General features: G+C 35.0%; 1 protein-coding gene across 2 annotated transcripts in view; it reads left to right on the plus strand.

Moving 5' to 3' along the window:
• The window catches only part of Sgcz (sarcoglycan zeta), a 404,776-nt gene that overhangs the window by 210,104 nt on the left and 175,575 nt on the right, over positions 1–19,097 (plus strand). For both annotated transcript variants that reach the window (XM_055608087.1, XM_055608088.1), the window contains exon 2: positions 15,863–15,964. In XM_055608087.1, coding sequence (XP_055464062.1) covers positions 15,863–15,964 — 102 coding nt within the window. The remainder of the gene's footprint in view (positions 1–15,862; positions 15,965–19,097) is intronic.

Consider the following 19,097-nt stretch of genomic DNA (forward strand, 5'->3'; position numbering starts at 1 on the left):
AAAGAGCAGGCCAATCAGATTATGTCAGAGGCAGTCCCTCTTCCCATTACTAGGTAACCCACTTGGACACTGAACTTCCATGGGCTACATCTGTACAGGGGTTCTAGGTTATCTCCATGAATAGACCTTGGTTGTAGTATGAGTCTCTGGGAAGTTCCCTGTGTTCAAATTTTCTTGTTCTGTTGCTCTCCTTGTGGAGTTCCTGTCCTCTCCAGCTCTTACTATTTCCCACTTTTCACATAAAATTCCATTCACTCTGCCTGACAGTTGGCCATCAGGCTCAGCATCTGCTTTGATAGTCTGCAGGGCAGAGGCTTTCAGAGGCCCTCTGTAGCAGGTTCCTAGTTTGTTTCCCATTTTCTTCTTCTGGCTTTCAGAGGCCTTCTGTAGCAGGTTCCTAGGTTGTTTCCTGTTTTCTTCTTCTTCTGATGTGTATCCTCTTTGCCTTTCAGGGTGGGGATTGAGTGTTTTAGTTAGGGTCCTCTCTCTTGCTTCGTTTCTTTAGATGCACAAATTTTAGTGGGTTTGTCCTTTGTTGTATGTCTATATGGGTAAGTATATACCATGTGTGTCTTTTTGCTTCTGGGACAACTCACTCAGGATGATCCTTTCCAGGTCCCACATTTTTTCCTGCAAATTTCATGGTTTCCTTATTTTTCATTGCTAATTAATATTCCATTGTATAGATGTACCACAGTTTCTGCATCCATTCTTCAGTTGAGGGGCATCTGGGTTGTTTCCAGCTTCTGGCTATTATAAATAAAGCTGCTACAAACATGGTTGAGCAAATGTCTTTTTTGTGTACTTGAGCCTCTTTTGGATATATGCCTACGAGTGGTATGGCTGGATCTTGAGGAAGCACTATTCCTAGTTGTCTGAGAAAGCGCCAGAAGTCCAAGTGGATCAAAGACCTCAACATAATACCAGACACATTAAAATGGCTAGAAAAAATAAAAAGTGGGGCATACCCTAGAACTCATTGATACAGGAGAAAACTTCCTGAACAAAACACCAACAGCACAGGCTCTAAGAGCAACAATCAATAAATGGGACCTCATGAAATTGAAAAGCTTCTGTAAAGCTAAGGACACCGTCATCAAAGCAAAGCGACTGCCTACAGATTGGGAAAGAATCTTCACCAACCCTTTATCTGACAGAGAACTCATATCCAGTATATATAAAGAACTAAAGAAGCTGAAAATCAGAAAACCAAGTAATCCAATTAAAAAACGGGGAACAAAGCTAAATAGAAAATTCTCAATAGAGGAATATCAAGTAGCAGAAAAGCACTTAAAGAAATGTTCAACCTCATTAGCCATTAGGGAAATGCAAATCAAAATGACCCTGAGATTTCACCTTACACCCATCAGAATGGCCAAGATCAAAAACTCAAGTGACAACACATGTTGGAGAGGTTGTGGAGAAAGGAGAACCCTTCTCCACTGCTGGTGGGAATGTAAGCTTGTACAACCACTCTGGAAGTTAGTTTATTTTAAAGGTCAGTTGAGTCGTCAACTCAGCTTTAAATTTAATTTGCATTTTAATGTTTGCAAATTTTCTAGCTATTTGGATTTTTGAACATGACTTCTATAACCATCTGTGTCAACGGCACAAATTATTTTAAAATGCTTTTGTTAAATTTTGTGTTGACAATATTATTACACAAATATATTAGTATATATCGTTTATAATGTATATGGCAATATTGTTATTGTCAACCTCCAACATTCATGTCTTTCACTTATTTATTTGTTTGCTTATTTCTTTGTTCCTTTATTTAATTTGCTGTGAGCCATTTAATTTAACTATCTCTTTTACCATGGATTTATAAGTATTCATTGAGGCAATATGAACTCATCAGTGGGCATATGTCTGAAGTCAGTGTCTGCAGTCTTCCCAAGACTCCAAGAGTAGTCCATAAATCAAGGGGGAAGAAAGGTTCTGTAAATTGCTTCCCTAATCTTTGATTGACTGCTGAAAAATTGATTCTTGTGCAGAATAAATTTTCTATATTTCTTTTTCTTTTACATTCTATCTACATCTTTTTCTGTATTGTTCCCTGAGACTTTTTGCTATTTTATCTCATTATGTGTGTGTGTACACACACACGCACACACACACACACACACACATATATATATATAAAACATTTAAAAATACTAATATATAAATTATATTTTAATACATGGTAGAAATCAAAGAAAATTGATAGATCATCCTTTTCCTCAGAGACATCAAATGACAGAACATATAAAGTACTTAATGAGGATGAACTGGGATATAGAGTATAAATATATTAAGTATATAGGAAGAGTCTGATTTAAATGAAATAGGCTGGAGAATTTCCTCAGCAGTTAGAGGCATGTAATGCCCTTGCAAAGGTCCTGGGTCTGGTCCCTGAACTCAAGTCAGGTAGTTGACAATTTCTTATACCTCTAGCTCCAAGGGAGTCTCTGGACCCTTTGGGTACCTGAACTCATGTTCACATAATCCCACATAGATACATACTTACACACTAATTTTTTGAAATTTAAATTTGCGTATGTATTTAGTGTTTTTTAATGAATTAATTTTCAAACAATATACTCTGATCATGGATTATGCTGCCTCATCTCTTTCCAAAGCCACCCTATCTCACCACCAATCCAACTTCAAATTTTTGAAGAAAATAAGGAGAGGTTGTGTTATGGGAATGTTTGCAAAAATATTAGCCCTATTACAATAATGCTATTAATTATTGTACTTATTCAGAACTTATCAGAGCATGCTCCTTAATATGAAAACCCATGGCTTATTTTCTGCTTGGACACTGGTAAAATGTGATTTGTTTTATGCTAGGATGAATGTAATGAAACTTATACTATCAAAATTGTAAAAAGGTACATTAAATAAGTTATTATTATGAATGATAAAGTTGGATATTACTATATGCTATGTCTCTGTAGATAGAACTTTATTTTGAAGTTTCCAAGTACAGAATATTATCCAGTGATATATGCTACTTTTTGTGCATAACCTAAAGGTGTGACCTTATATCTGGAATATGCTATTGGGATATTGCAGGAGAGAGTAGATATTGAGCACATGAGAGCTTCTATTTCAAATTCAGAAATATTGGACAGATTTTTATTGGTATCGAGATGAACTAAAGACTATGGAAACAGCTTATATGCTTAAAATCAGATGGTAGGTGTAAGGAAAGACTGACACAAGAACACAGTCTGTCGCTGCCCCAAGAAATCTTGAAGGAATTGTAGGATCTGGAGCTTCTAAAGAGATTTTTGGGAACTGTGATATCTTTGGCTCAGTTTTCAAGTAACCGAGAGAGATGACCAATGACATGATAAACATAATGAAATCTACACACCTAAAGAAGATAATCAAGAAAGCGGACACAGGCGAAGGTGATTAATCCTCATTTAGAAAGACAAATGGGATGTGCATTGAACTTATGACAGGAGTCTACCACAAAAGGCATCTGAAAGACTCTACCTAGCAGTGTTTCAAAGCAGACACTAAGATTCATAACCAAACCCTCGGCAGAGTGCAGGGAATCATATGAAAGAAGGGAAGTTAGTATGATATGGAAAGGATAGGAGCTCTACAAGGACCAAATATATATGGGCACAGAGTCTTTTCTGAGACTGACACTCAACCAAGGACCATCTATGGATATAACCTAGAACTTCTGCTCGGATGTGGCCTGTGGTAGCTCAGTAACCAAGTAGTTTTCTGAAGTAAGGGGAACACGGACTATTTCTAACAGGATCTCAAGGGCAGGCTGTTTGACACCCCCCCCAGGGGAGGAGCAGTCTGTTAGGCCACAGAGGAGGACTTTGCAGCCAGCCCTGAAGATACCTGATAAAACAGGGTCAGATGAAAGGGGAGGAGGTCCTCCCCTATAAGGGGACTTGGAAAGGGGCAGGGAGGAGACCAGGGAGGGAGTGTGGGGTTGGGGAGGGAATGAGGGAGCGGGATACAGCTGGGACACAGAGTTAACAAAATGTAACTAAAAAGAAAAATTAAAAAAAAAAAGAAAGAAGAACAAAATATAGAGAAATTTTATGCAATAAACCTGTGGCAAGAACTTAAATATTAGCCAGGAGACAAGGAGTTCACCAGGAGATAGTGTGAGTCTGTAGAACAACCTGTAGGAATAGACTCTAATGTTCTATCTAACTAAAAATAAAGGAGGGGGAGGCAGAGGATAGGAAAATAAGGAGATTAAAGAAGATGAGAAAGAGACAAGATATAGAAAGAAGAGCAGAGGGAGAGAGTGTTTATGGCTCCATGGCTAACATGCAGAGAAGGAGAATAGCATCTCTGCCATCATGCAATAGCTCCCTTGTCTTTCACCTACTGTGCACTCATTGGTATCTCAGAAATGTTACTTTCCTTAATTAACCTTAATTTCAGCACCTAGTTTTATATACTTATACTGCTCAAACCCTGTCCTCCTTCACCTCCTCCTCCCCCACTTTCAGATTAATACTAAGAATATCCTGCTAAACAGCTTATATGAAGACTTTAAAGGACAAAATTCTTTCCTAAAATATTTTAATTTCTTTAGAATAGTCCATGAGTATATGAATAATAATTTGTTCCAAAGTTTTGTACGCTGGGAGAACTATATAATCTTTCCACATCAGTTTTGTCTTGTTAGACCATTGTTTTAAGCAGCAGGTCTAAACCAAAGGAAAAAAATACATAGTAAATCAGTGGGTTATATATTAATAGGTTATAAGTGAAATAATCAAAGGAAAAAGAGATACTGGTTAACACAGATATCACAAGGATTATCATCCAGGTGTGTGAAGTCATGTACTTAGATGCAACTTACAATTTCTATCTGTCTTAAAGTGACTAACTGAAGTGGAGAAGACAACACTTTTCTCATGGACCAGCATGCCCACTCTTTAACCTTGCTTTGATGATTCAAATAAAATGAAGAAAATGGTCTGTCTCCTTCATATAATTGCTTCAGAAATTAAAAGTGTTTCTTCAGGAGACAGGAATTCTGAAACAAGATGTTAGTAAAAGGAGTGCTTCTCTAAAGTATCTATTGCTTCAGGCTTTGCCCCTGATTTATAAGTCTAGGAACAGGACCAAGAGGTAGAGTGAGAACTTAAGGTGTATAAGACAAGGGAGTTTAGGTGCCAGCAAGTATACAAAAATTATGATAATCGGAATAGGTGCAAGCATGTGCATATACTAATAGAATGATGCACAGACAGACAGTGTACACTGGAAGCATCCTCAGGACCACACCACTCTCTGATGCCTTATTGACAATAAGAAGAATCACCCATGAAACAGGCAACATTTGTGTAATTTTCAGCCCATTTCAGTGCCTGAGGATGATTGAACTACATCTGGGTGGAAAGCTGAATGTATCTTCTCAGTAAAAAAATTTTCTGGCGATGTAGGAACTAAGAATTCTTTCAATCTTCTCTTTCTGGGGTTCTCTGCTTGAGAGCACTGCCCTTTGATGAATTGCCTACATCCTTTGTAAAATAAAATTGATTACTCAAGAATTTCCACAGGGTATAAAAGGGAAGTTATTTGATCTACTTGAAGAGGTGGTTGTAAGGGGACCCTGTTGGACAAAGTGCCTGGGGAACTATGTGAACAGACAGAAATGCATTGCTTTATTCCACAGCGTGTTTAATATGCTAATGTATATTATGAATCTGCGAATGAGAATATATCAGGCGTTGGTTTCTAAAATTGGTTCGAAATGGGTCTTTCTTATCACTGGCTATAATTCTGGCATTTTATTAAACACAGTTGGAAGAGACACGCATATAATAGGAAGCCTTTAGGCTGCCTCTACTTATTAAAATATTAACATGTGGAAATCCCTCCACCACTCATTTGGCGATGACAATTTTCAGGAAATAAAGCATAATAATTCACTTACATTAAGTCAAATTCTAGATACTCTTTACAAATGCCCTATATACCACTACAATTTTCATTTTTATACCATCATATCTAGCCTAATTTATTCTTCTATGATCTGTCTCTGTCATAACCACTGGTCATTTCTAGGATGTAAACTTAATCTTAAGCATAACTTTTATGTGGGTTACAAATTGCATTACATAATACATATTAGTGTATCACAAAGATATTTTCCCAATAAAGTTATCCAGAGATTTCCTGTTGTTAAACAAATTTGCAAAGATATAATATTATTTATTCAAACTATTCATGCTGTGACATGATCAGAATTATTATATAAACTTTCATATATGTAATGTTTCACCTATAATTTAATTTTATACAGATGCCATGGATATGCCAAATTTTGAGTACTTAGCCTGGTTCTTTATTTGTATCTCATAGGATGTGTTGAAAACATAATTTTTACACTATATTACATGATTGTGAGCCTATCTGACTTGTCTTGCTACCAAATATTTATTTTTTAAATGCTGTTGTTATTAAGCAACTATATTTCTCAGTAAAGTATGAAATATTCAGTATTTACTAATACTCAGGAGAGTACCAAAGAATACTTAGAAAAAATGCTTAATTTTATTTTGAAAATAGATTTTAATGTAATATATTCTGATTAAGATTTTCACTCCCCCAACTCCTTCCAGATCCTTCACTTCCCTACCCACTGAAATCAGAACGTTGTTTGTTTTTCTCTCCCTCATTAGGATACAAACAGGCATCTAAAATAACAACAATGACAACAATAATAATAGTATAACATTACATAAAATAAAAACAAGCAAACCAGTACAGGACAGACAAAAAAATCACCATCCACAACAGTAAACACAAGCAAATTAAAGAAGAGGAAGTGAAGAAAAAGCTCAAGAAACACATACAGAAGCAGACACACACAACATAATCCCACAAAAACAAAACTGTAGAATTTTAATCCAGCCTCCTGGCTCCTCTGATCACATCCAAAGACCTTATAAGTCTGTGTGATCTAGCTGGAATGCAGACAGGCCACACACCTTTAATATCTATGGCTGGAATACAGACACATCTTAGTACACACCTTTTAACCCAAACAATGTAGATCAGATTAGTTTGCAGAAGGAAGTAACTATGTTTTAAAGTGACGTCTAATTGAGGGGCAGACAAAGTGATGAATCAGAGAAAGATTTGACAGACTGGGTCAGAGAAAGGATAAGCCCAGCTCTCATTGGACTATTCAGGATAAAGAAGGCAGTCAGATGGGAGACAACTAGGAGTCACTGCAGTAAGTCCAGTGCAATGGAGTTGAGTTCTTTTGTGAGTTTGTACAGTTCAGCGCAGGTCAGGAGGTCAGCAGAGGCAGTTGAAGTCAGTGAGTAAGAAAAACTCAGAAGATTAGAATAGATTGCCAGAATTAATTTGAGGCCAAGCAGAATGAGTCAGTGAATTGCTGAGAAAAGGCACATTAAATCAATCAGCTTGATGAGGAGTTTGAGCCAGAAAATCTGAGTTGAACCAACCAGCCAGAGTTAAAAAACAAACAAAAAAACAAAAAGGGTGTCCTTATTCAGCAGCACGCCTCTAAAACAAGACTTACATATGGAGAAAAATTTACTTTACACAAAACCTGGAAACTATAATATATACACAAAGGACCTGTAAGTCAAGATCAGGTAGAAAGACTGAATAGCCCTATATCTCCCAAGGAAATTGAAGCAGTCATTAACAGTCTCCCCTCCAAAAAAAGCCCTGGACCAGATGGCTTCAGCGCAGAATTCTACAAGACCTTCAAAGAAGTACTAACACCAATTCTCCTCAAACTATTCCACAAAATAGAAATAGAAGGAACACTACCAAACTCATTCTATGAAGCCATAGTCACTTTGATACCTAAACCACACAAAGATCCAACAAAAAAAGAGAACTTCAGACCTATCTCTCTTATGAACATTGATGCAAAAATACTCAATAAAATACTTGCAAACCGAATCCAAGAACATATCAAAGATATCATCCACCATGACCAAGTAGGCTTCATCCCAGGCATGCAAGCGTGGTTCAACATACAGAAATCCATCAATGTAATCCACCACATATAATTAATATATATAATTAATTCCCTTTCTGTCTGGTAATGAAATGTATAATGCTAGTTATTCGAAAGAAAATATTTGATTTTAAAGAAAATAGTGTCTAAAGTCCGTAATTCATTTTATTGTACCTTTTTGGATCTTTCAACTCTTAATTAAAGAGTTAACAATAAATTACATATCTTTTTATTATTTGAAGCACCCTATCAACAAACTGATCATGCTGTTACCATTTCATTGTTAATGACTTGTCGAATTTTCACTATCCCTAGACTTTAAGTAACCTTTAATCCAGAGTGGCCAAAGACATTAAAGATGTGGTGGACAGGGTAAATTATTATGAAATCATTACACAGTTTCAATGTTCATGTTAGGTATAAATAATTCTCCACAAAATATTGTCTTTTTGATAATCACATGTATGATCCACTTTTTAGCCTCCAATTACACATTTTAGTCTCCAATTATAAATTCCACAAACAGTATTTCTTTACAAAACAAATCCTATTATTAAAAAAATAAAAACATATGGAAATAATACCTTTAACAATGACATATAAATATTATCCTAAAGATTATTGGGAGTTATAGAAATGACTCTTAGTAATTAAAAACACTGAATGCCCTTCCAGAGGATCTGAGTTCAAAGCCATTCATGACTTTATTTTCTGAGGATTCAACACCTTCTGACCACTGTAGTTGGCAGGCAAAAATATAATACACATATATACATCTAGAAAAGCTACCAATGCATTTATAATACATTAAAGAAAACTAAAATAAAATGAATAAATAAAAGATTACTTATTGTTTGATCCTAGTAATATGAATTTTTGTAATGGCGATTTTAAATTAGCATGTATAATTATTTATAGTAATTTTTTAAGAGAAGGGCTTTAGCATTTAAACAGTCAGGAAAATTTTTAGCTTTTGACTTGTAAACTTAACTGTTGAAAAGAGTATGCAAGGTGAGATGACATGAATAGAACTGCCGTTGACATTGTAAAAAGAGAGAAGATATAGGTAGACTTAATGAAAATATAAATCAGAGGGAAACCATACAAAATGCTAAACTTCTGCTAAATAAACATTGCCAAAAGGGGGGAGGGGAGACTCCTTGTTGTGTACTTGAGCCTCTTTTGGATATATGCCTAGGAGTGGTATGGCTGGATCTTGAGGAAGCACAATTCCTAATTGACACAGAAAGCTCCAGACTGATTTCCAAAGTGGTTGGACAAGATTACATTCCCACCAGCAGTGGAGGAGGGTCCCCCTTTCTCCATAACCTCTCCAGCATGTGTTGTCTCTTGAGTTTTTGATCTTAGCCATTCTGATGGGTGTAAGGTGAAACCTCAGGGTCATTTTGATTTGCATTTCCCTGATGACTAAAGACACTGAGCATTTAAGTGTTTCTCTGCCATTCAATATTCCTCTATTGAGAATTCTCTGTTTAGCTCTGTAGGCCATTTTTAATTGGATTTGTTGCTGTTTAACTTCTTGAGTTCTTTATATATTCTGGATATTATCCCTCTGTCAGATATAGGGTTGGTGAAGCTCTTTTCCCGATCTGTCTGGAGGGAGTCTTGGACATTTGCTTAACCATGTGTGTAGTAGTTTTTTTTTTCAATTATTATTTTGGTTTGTTTTGTTTTTAATAGGCAGGATCTGGAAACAACACAGATGTCCCTCAGTTGAGGAATCGATACAGAAATTGTAGTACAGCTACACAATGGAATATTACTTAGCAATAAAAAACAAGGAAATCATGAAATTTGCTGGCAAATGGTGGGAAATGAAAAAGATCATCCTGAGTGAGGTATCCAAGAAGCAGAAAGACACACAGGATATATATTCACTGATAAGTGGATACTAGATATATAATATAGTATAAACATGCAAAAATCTGTACACCTAAAGAACCTAATCAAGAAGGATAACTCTGACTAAGTTGCTTAATCCCCATTCAGAAAGGCAAAGAGGATGGACATCAAAGGAGGGAGAAAAGAGGGAACAGGACAGGAGTCTACCACAGAGGCCCTCTGAAAGGCTCTACACTGCAGGGTATTGGAGCAGACGCTGAGACTCATAGCTAAACTTTGGGCAGAGAGCAGGAAATCTTATGAAAGGGGAGAAAAGACCTGGAAAAGATAGGAGCTCTATAAAGTGAGCGACAGAACCAAAAATTCTGGGCACAAGGATCTTTTCTGAGACTGATACTACAACCAAGGATCATTCATGGAGATAACCTAGAACCCCTGCACAGATGTAGCCCATGGCAGTTCATTGTCCAAGTGGCTTTCATAGTAATTGTAACAGGGACTGTCTCTGACATGAACTGATTGGCCTGCTCTTTGGTCATCTCTCCCTGAGTGGGAAGCATTCTTACCAGCCCACAGAGAAAGACAATGCAGCCATTCCTGATGAGACTTGATAGTCTGGGATTAGAAGGAAGGAGAGGAGAACCTCCCCTTATAAGTAGACTTGGGAGGGACATGGGTGGAGAAGGGGGAGGGAGGGTGGGATCGGGAAAGGAAGAGGGAGGGATGTACAGGGGGTATACAAAGTGAATAAACTGTAATTATTAAAAATAAAAAAGACTTCTAATGATATTTGGTATACCAATATATCGGTGTCTTCTTCAGCCATTATCAAAGATCTTTCCTCCTGAAGTAGATGCGAACACATGCAGAGACCCACAAGTGGGCAATGCACAGAGTCATAGGGAGTTTAGGACACTAAGTCCTCAACAGGATGTCTCCATCAAGTCTTCTTCTCAGGGTTTAGAGATCTATGAGAAAGAAGAGGAGGATAGATTTTAAGAGCCAGTGGGGAGGGAAGACAGCAAGAAAACATGGTCTTTCAGATACAACAGGACTGATGCACATTAGAAATCCAGGAGACTGTGGCACATTGCAGAGAGCAGGCCTAAGCAAAATGAGTCCCAGTGTTGAAAGCGGAGGAGGACACAAGCCTCCATCTCTGATCCAGAAAGTATCTTCAATTTGCAATTGCTGGCAAGAAAAAAATTGCTTTCTCCAACAAATCCTCACCCAAGATCCCTTGCCTAAAACAGTAGATGACCAACAACAACAAAAAAATTGTATTGTTTTATACTTTTTTAAAAGTATTTTTGTATCTCATATTGCTTTGTTTGGGAATTTTTATTTAATTAGTCTTGTGCTTATATATTATGGTTTCCAATTTTGTATATGGTTGGGTTTGGGTATTTTATGTATTTGCATGTCTGTGTGTTTTGTGTGTATGTGTGGGCATACATGTGTGCAGGTATGTGTGTGTTTATGCCTGTTAGTTTTATAAAGAAAGAGAAAATAGGAAGACATTGAATTGTTTGGTGGTGGGGAGAATATGAAAGAAGATGAAAGATACGAAACCAGGACACAAATATATTTTATGAAAAAAGTACTTTCAATTAAATAAGTAACTAAAGATAGCCAATAATTATCTGAAAATAACCATCTGTTAATTAAAACTGTTAATACTCTAGAATTCTCTTGTCAAAATGGCAATCACCAAATACCAAACAACCAATAAATACCAAAAATACCAATAAATGTATACATTATATGCATATATAAAATATATTAAAGAGAAAGGGGTTATGAATTTGAAATAGATAGTTGTAGATTGGAGGAAGAAAGGGATGAGGGAAATATACATTTATGTAATCTCAAAAAATAAGAATTAAGTGAAAAAGGATAAATTATAACTAATAATGCTTATAAATAATAACAAAGATAGAAGGAAAAGGAAACTGTTATACACTGTTATTAGGAATACAAATTAATCCAGATACCATAGAAATCAGTATAGAGATTTCTTAGAATAGATCTTCCATATGACCTAATTTTAACATCCCTGGAACTATCGCAAATGTAATCTAAGTCTCCTAAACACATGGTACCTTCACAACCATGTTTTTTGCAGTCATATGTATAATGGAAAAGTTATTGTACTATTCTCAGTATCTGTTAACAAGATGACACATACACACATAAGAGAGTTTTATTCTGTCTTAAAGAATAATGAAGGCTTTGAGTGAAAATGAGTGCAATTGTGGCTCATTATGTTAAGTCACAAAAGCTAGACTTAAGCCAAATATTGCATTTTTTTTCTCACATATGAATATATACATGACATGAAAGTGTTAGCAGTATCTGCGCACAGGAATCAGACTAGCAACATCAGGAGGCAGGTGGACAAAGAGGAAATGACATTAGATTAATATGGCTGCACTACTTGATATTTTTGTGAACCAAGGTATCTTTATGAAAGTCGTCACTGTATAATGAATACATTCCAATTTAGAAGTGGGAAGAATAAACGTGTATGATAAAAGAAAGAAAATTTAAGGCACAAAGATGGGTTGAGTTTACATAAAGTTGACAGACCAAGATAGAAGCTTAGAAGAGCAGCAGGTTAGCTTCTGTCATACTCTGAGATTTGGCAATACCATCATTAGGAGAAAATTTGTACATTATTTCCTGTCAGGTCTGAAAGGCTCAAAATGAAAATGAATCAGAAAACTGACAGGAAATGTAAAAATAATTTCTGATACAGGGTAGAAGGGCGTGCAGATTGTCTTAGCATTTCATATATACTATTGGACTTAATAGAAGAATGACGATCACAGGATCAATAATATACTGAACATGGACATATTGTAGAAAGTATTAATTTAATAACACCATGTATATGGTATGATAAATCGTTATTGAATTTTTATATCAGGCAAGAGAAATACAAAGGGGGATAAATGCTACATGGTACAGCCAGCTAGAATAACAACACAGTACTGTGAGAATTTCTCCACACTCACACAGGGGAATTCCATTTGACGTAAACTAAGTGATATAATTATTTAAATGTCTAGGATAATAATTTTATGTCAAACAGAAGAAAATATGGTAAAATTAAAATTGAAAACTTTATATAATTAAATATACATCTATAATAAATGGTATCATAATATTTAGCATTACATATCTGGTATTCTTATCCTCATCTCATTATTAAAATTGTAATGATTATTCCAAAAAAGAAATTGTAATACAAACATGGAATAGAAATTACATTTATGAAAGAATTTGTTTTTTCTGTCCTTAGAAGTTGTAACAAGGACATTTGATATTTCCACAGAAATGGTGAGAGCATTTCAGAACGCTTCTTTTTCAGCAGACTTTTGAGAATATATATAGATACTGACTGTGAGATTTAGCTAAGAAAATCCCTGATTTAAAATATTTTTTTTTCAGGCCACATATCATGTTAGTATTCTAGTTATCTTATCTCCCTGGATTCCAAAGAATTCTTGCTTTCTTCTTAACGTTGCAAACAGTTTTAGTGACTTCTTAAGCGTCATTATGTCTAGAAAAAATAATCCACTCACCTTCAACAACCTAAAAGACAAAGTTGCATTTTCTAATGATAAACTTTTCTTTACAAATTTCAGGTTTAACTTGCTCAGAATATTATCATATTACTGTATTAAAATCCCTCCTTACTATGCTTGCTTTTCTTCTCACCGTAAAGCTCTTCTTTGATGTTTGCTTTTTTTCCTCAATGAAAAAAATAAAGCAAACAAAAGCCACTGTCATTTTTAAGAGGAAACAGACTTTCTCTAGAAGCATTTTCTTTTACTACTTAAGAGTGCCATATCCTTATGATTATCTTTTAAAAATGTAAAATGTCAATTGTCTCAGTTAAATGAGAATTATATAATAAATATAACTGCTTATCATTATAATAATATTAATTGATAATTAAATTGTCATATAAAGTTATTTATGATTAGTTGGTTTCCATGCAAGGCATGTGTGTGACACCTCTGTTTTCTGACTTGTCTTGGTGAATTAATTTTTTTCCTGAAAATTTTTAGTTCAATTAATTGAGAAACTATTTTTCCTATGGGAATACTGAAGTATACCACTTAATAATCACTTTATAAAAATCCCTCCTTCCCTCCTCCCCATAACATATCTTCTTTTCCTTTCCCTGTCTGCTGTCTCTAATTCATTCTTTCTTACTCTGTGTTTCACAGGGAGTATTTAACATTACTGAAATCACCATGTCATGGTATCTCACTGGTTTCCTTTCTGCTTGTACAGACAGAAGTTCAGATCACAATATTCTCTTCATTTTCCTTTTATAATGATTAAAACTTCTCATCCCAGCACTCTGCAAACAGAGACAGAGGAGCTTGGGGCAAATTCTAATTTAGCCTGATTCTGTGAGGTTCAGTTTGACTGAGAAGAGAAACCCTCTCTCCACAAATAAAATAGGCTTACAGAGGAAGACAAGAAATGCCAGCCTTAGCCTTCATATGTACATAGGTACACCATGCCAACACACACGTGTCAGCACACGTGTGTATGCTGACACCCGTATGCACACACTCCACAGACACGTACACAGGCAAAATAAACAGTTCTCTGAATATATATATATATATATATATATATATATATATATATATATATACACACACACACACACACACACAACCATTCCCCATCTGCAGAACATATCCGCATCCAAACAGTTTCTCTTCGCTTTTAATTATACCTATGATAGATTTTAAAATGCCTTAGTTGGGTGTCTCTTTCCATTTTATTTCCCGCCGATGTACCAGCTGATAAAGTACAAAATGATGCAAAGCTATTCCTGACATTTGCCTACAATTTCACCATTATCCTGTATAAAATAACAACTTTTGCTCACAATTTTGAAGCCAGGAATAAGTGGTAAATAATACATTTTTTCTATGTCATCAGATGAAATTAGTCACCAAGCCTGTATATTTTTCTTTCATCACACTCACGCTTATCAACAGCAGTCCTGTGTTCTTAACACCTTTTAGCCCTGTGCAAGAATTCTGCCAGATATGCTGTCTTGAAACATAACACAAACCATCACAAGTCAGTGAGCTGTTTAAATCACTTTTGCATTTCTTCCCTCATAATTTCGCTTAGGAATGGCATAGTTAGCTCAGTAATCATGCTGTCACTGACAACATGTAACACTTGCTGTTTCCTCTCCAAATATCTGCAATTAGAAAACCCACACGTGAGCCAGAATCAAATGTCACTATAAGGGCCATTGTCCTTCCTCCACAATAACTTCCTGTTTAAACTCATTTTCAGGTTTTTTATATTTCCAGTTTCTTACTATGTTACCATACTTGGGATCCTCTTTTTAAGATCCCCAGTAAAGCCCTGATTTAATTCTGTCTTGTCAACATTATTTTTAACTGTATTGATCTTCCCAGAGGCAATAGAACATGTGTTTCCTCATGTTTTTTCCTTCGAATGAACTAGGTTTTCTTATACCAATTATTAATCAGTGGTTAAAACTGTTATACAAACGAAAGAGTTGGATAAGCTTTATACTTGTAACAATATCATTAGAACTCCACAAACTTCTGTTAATAGTCACATAGCCATTACTACATCTAATAAAGAGTATGAAGGAGGTACTTAGTCATAGATAAATAATAAATTCTTATGAGATTCAGATGACCCACATTTTCTTTATTAGACCCTTCTTTTTTCTTACAAAACAGTGCCCTCTATTGCATGCAAAGCGTGGTGATCTTTTCTTCAGTAGGTTCAATATTTTTGTTTTGGTTTGGTTTGGTTTGGTTTAGGGTTTTGGTTTTGTTTTTTTTTTATTTGTTTGTTTGTTTTTTTCATAATTCATCATGGATTTGAGCTCAGTTTCAGCTCAGTGTTTTCTCAATTTAGCCCTAAGTAAGTTATGGCCAGAAACGCATTCTCTAATTAACCTAAAAGTGAACTATATTTCGTTGCTTGTAGGATGGTATGGGGAATCTGAGAGTCACCAAGAAGGGAATCCGACTTGAAGGTATATCTGAGTTTCTACTTCCATTGTATGTGAAAGAAATTCATTCCCGAAAGGTATGTGATATGGCTTTGGCTTACTCTAAAATAATTTAGAGAATATGCTTTCACTAGACACTGAAGCATCAAGTCTCCTTATCTCCTTCCTTTTGTATTTGATGTCTTTACCCTAAAGACTTATTTGAAGAAACTAAAAGACTCAATTGAAGAACAATAGAAAGGGTTAGCTTCAAATTGGCAAATCAGAGAGCATTTAAAAGCAGCTCTCTGCTGCTTTTAGTCTATTGCATTTCTCTTCTATCACTCAAAGTTACTGCCATGGTGGCATTTGCAAAAGAGGGGTTTATAAGTTTTAAATGATTTTCACAGGAAGCACATCTAGATTAATTATTTCAATTCAAAGTATCATACATTTTTTCTGTAAATGTAAAATGCATTTTCAAGACACACATAAAAAAGTTTGAATGCAGAAATTAAACACATTATTTTAACTAATACCAGAGTATTTATCCTCTGGATAAATGGATTTGTACTATACATATTTTATCACTTAGCAGCATGTTAAAAGAAAAAAAGACTGTAGCTTAGTGATTGCTCATTTTGATTTAAGAGTGCTACTTAGAAGGTAGCAATTAGTCTATATTATCAGTATATCTCCAATATATCAAAATGTTTTTGATATGTATCCATGGAAATGAGTTTACGAGGCTAGAATTAAAATATTATTATTTAAAAGTTTCAGAAATGAATTCTCTCCAGTAAAACTTATTTTAAATTAAAATATTTCAGTGTTACCAAGATAATGTATTAGGAGAACTATACAGTAAAATAAATTTTAAATAATTTCCATTATGACTTTTTCTCTAATATCAAAGTAGAATAAAAAAGATTTGTTTTAAATTTTTAATAATTAGGTTAGCTGTCTCAATAAATTTGTATAATGTATGAACTATACAGAATATCAACTATACTTTATTGAGTACACTTTCAATAGCACAATTTTTGTTTAATATTATTTTCCAGATTTCAATCAATATAAAACAATAGGCACATGTGTTGATTACCTGATCTTGCATGGTTAAATTTTAAAAACCAATTTTTAATATTTTAGATTAGTTTTAATTTTATAAAGACAGAGCCAAGAATGCTTATGTACATCAAGGCATTCCATTGTGCACTCTTTTTCCAAATTTCTCCTGTGCTGGTCACCATTAAATAGTTTAGTAGAATTAAAGGAAAATTGCATATGGAAATCAGAAAACTACTCACCCTAGACAAAAAGTAAAAGCGTAACAGAGAAATTTTTTTAAGGAAATGCACCATACTGTTAGTCCTGAGGCAGCAAAGGAGGCTTATCTGTAAAGTTACCCAGGGTGGTTTGTATTGTCTATCTGGGAACACAGCCTAAAGGCGGTGAAGATCTCTGCTAGTGAAAGGCGTAAAATGTATCTTCAGAGGTGGGAACTTTTGACAGTATAGCAAAAAAATATTCTCTGAAAAACACTGATGAGAATTGATCTTTATCTCTGATATCTTTGATTTTTATTTTATCAAAATATCAAAATAAAAGATATTTTATGAAATATATGATATTTTATCTCTGAATATCTTTGATATTTAGCTCAAATAGTATGGAGTACATTAACTTTGTAGCCTAAGTGTGTGAGATGGTGGCAGTTGGACATCAAATCTTTCTATCTGAACTCAGCATCACAAGCATCTCTGAAGTCTGCTATACTGCTGGAGAGCTACAATCCACCCACACCACCACCAACGTGCCATTCACATCCTCATTCTTGCAACTGGTCATCTTTGTGTCTATATATTTTGCCTGCTGGTAATTTGCAAAATAAGTGCAGTGTGGGAAATGATGACTTCTGTGTCCAGAAATAACATAGACTGATAACAGAATACAAGGTAGACTGACTCCTTGGAAGATTTCTCTGTACATATACTACAAAAAGATAATGGAAAGTGCAGGCTTAGATTTTTCACCATACCTACTCTTCAGGGAAATATATTTTTTTAATCTGTCCTCACATTACAATTCACTTGCCCTTGAGTAGGTATAGCTGTTGGTTCTGGCTTTAATGCTTATTTATTTCACTATTTAATGAAGCCAGGCATACATTTTATTTTCCTCAGTTTTAATTTTCAAGTTGATAAGGGTAGGAATATATCCAAATGCTATTTGTTAGGTTCAGAAGATACATGCAAGTCACTAGTAATACGAGAAATTGAATTTTAATTAAAAATTTTGAGATAAATGAATGTAGGTATCACCTAATATATTTCTTAATTTTGTTTACTTAATATTTATTATTTGTTTACTGTGTGTGTACGTGTGTGTGTGTGTGTGTGTGCACATGCATGCACAGATTACTGAGCTCTTGTTGCCTTGAGGTGGAAGGAAGAGGTTTCCTTCCACCACGTGGGGCTGAGAGGCTAGAACACAAATGGTTCACTGTGACAGCAACTGCTTTACCTTCTAAGTCTTCTTGTCAGACCAGTCTTCTCATATATTTTTATATTTATTTATACAAAATTACCAAAATCCTATAGTATTCAGGTAAGAAATCTCTTAAGTTAGAAAATCACCTTAAATTTTCATAATTAGCTGAAAACTGTTGCAGCATGATATTTTGATTTTTTCATGTTTCTTGTCTTGACTTCAGCCTCCTGCCTCATATATCTCATATGTATACATATAATTTATTTATTTTATATTCATTTTACATCCTGAATGTACCACGCCTACCTTTCCTCCTGTTTCCATGCTCCCACCTTCTTCCCCTTTCTGCCTTCCACTTCTCCTAAGAAAAGCAGATCTTCCTCCTTACCAACTCTAGCCTGATACCTCTGCTTTTCTTTATTATTATTATTAATTACTATTTAATTAATATATTCACTTTGTATCCCAGTTGTAACCCCCTCTTCTTTCTATCTAGCCAGCAGATCATAGTTAAGATCACTTTCTGGTAGCAGGACATTGTGGCTCATGTATGTAATCCTAGCACTTAGAAGGCTGATGCAAGTTTGTTGCCATGGGTTTGAGGCCAAGCTGGGTTCCATGATGAATCTCATGCTAGTCAGGTTATATATTGTCAAAGAATTTAATGTTGCATGTAAAAGCAAGACTCCTTCTGGGTAGAAAGTGCGGTTATCTGCAAACACTTATTATATTACCTAA

Source organism: Psammomys obesus, unplaced genomic scaffold (genome assembly GCF_907164565.1).
Source record: "Psammomys obesus unplaced genomic scaffold, mPsaObe1.curated_primary_1811, whole genome shotgun sequence".
NCBI lineage: Eukaryota > Metazoa > Chordata > Mammalia > Rodentia > Muridae > Psammomys > Psammomys obesus.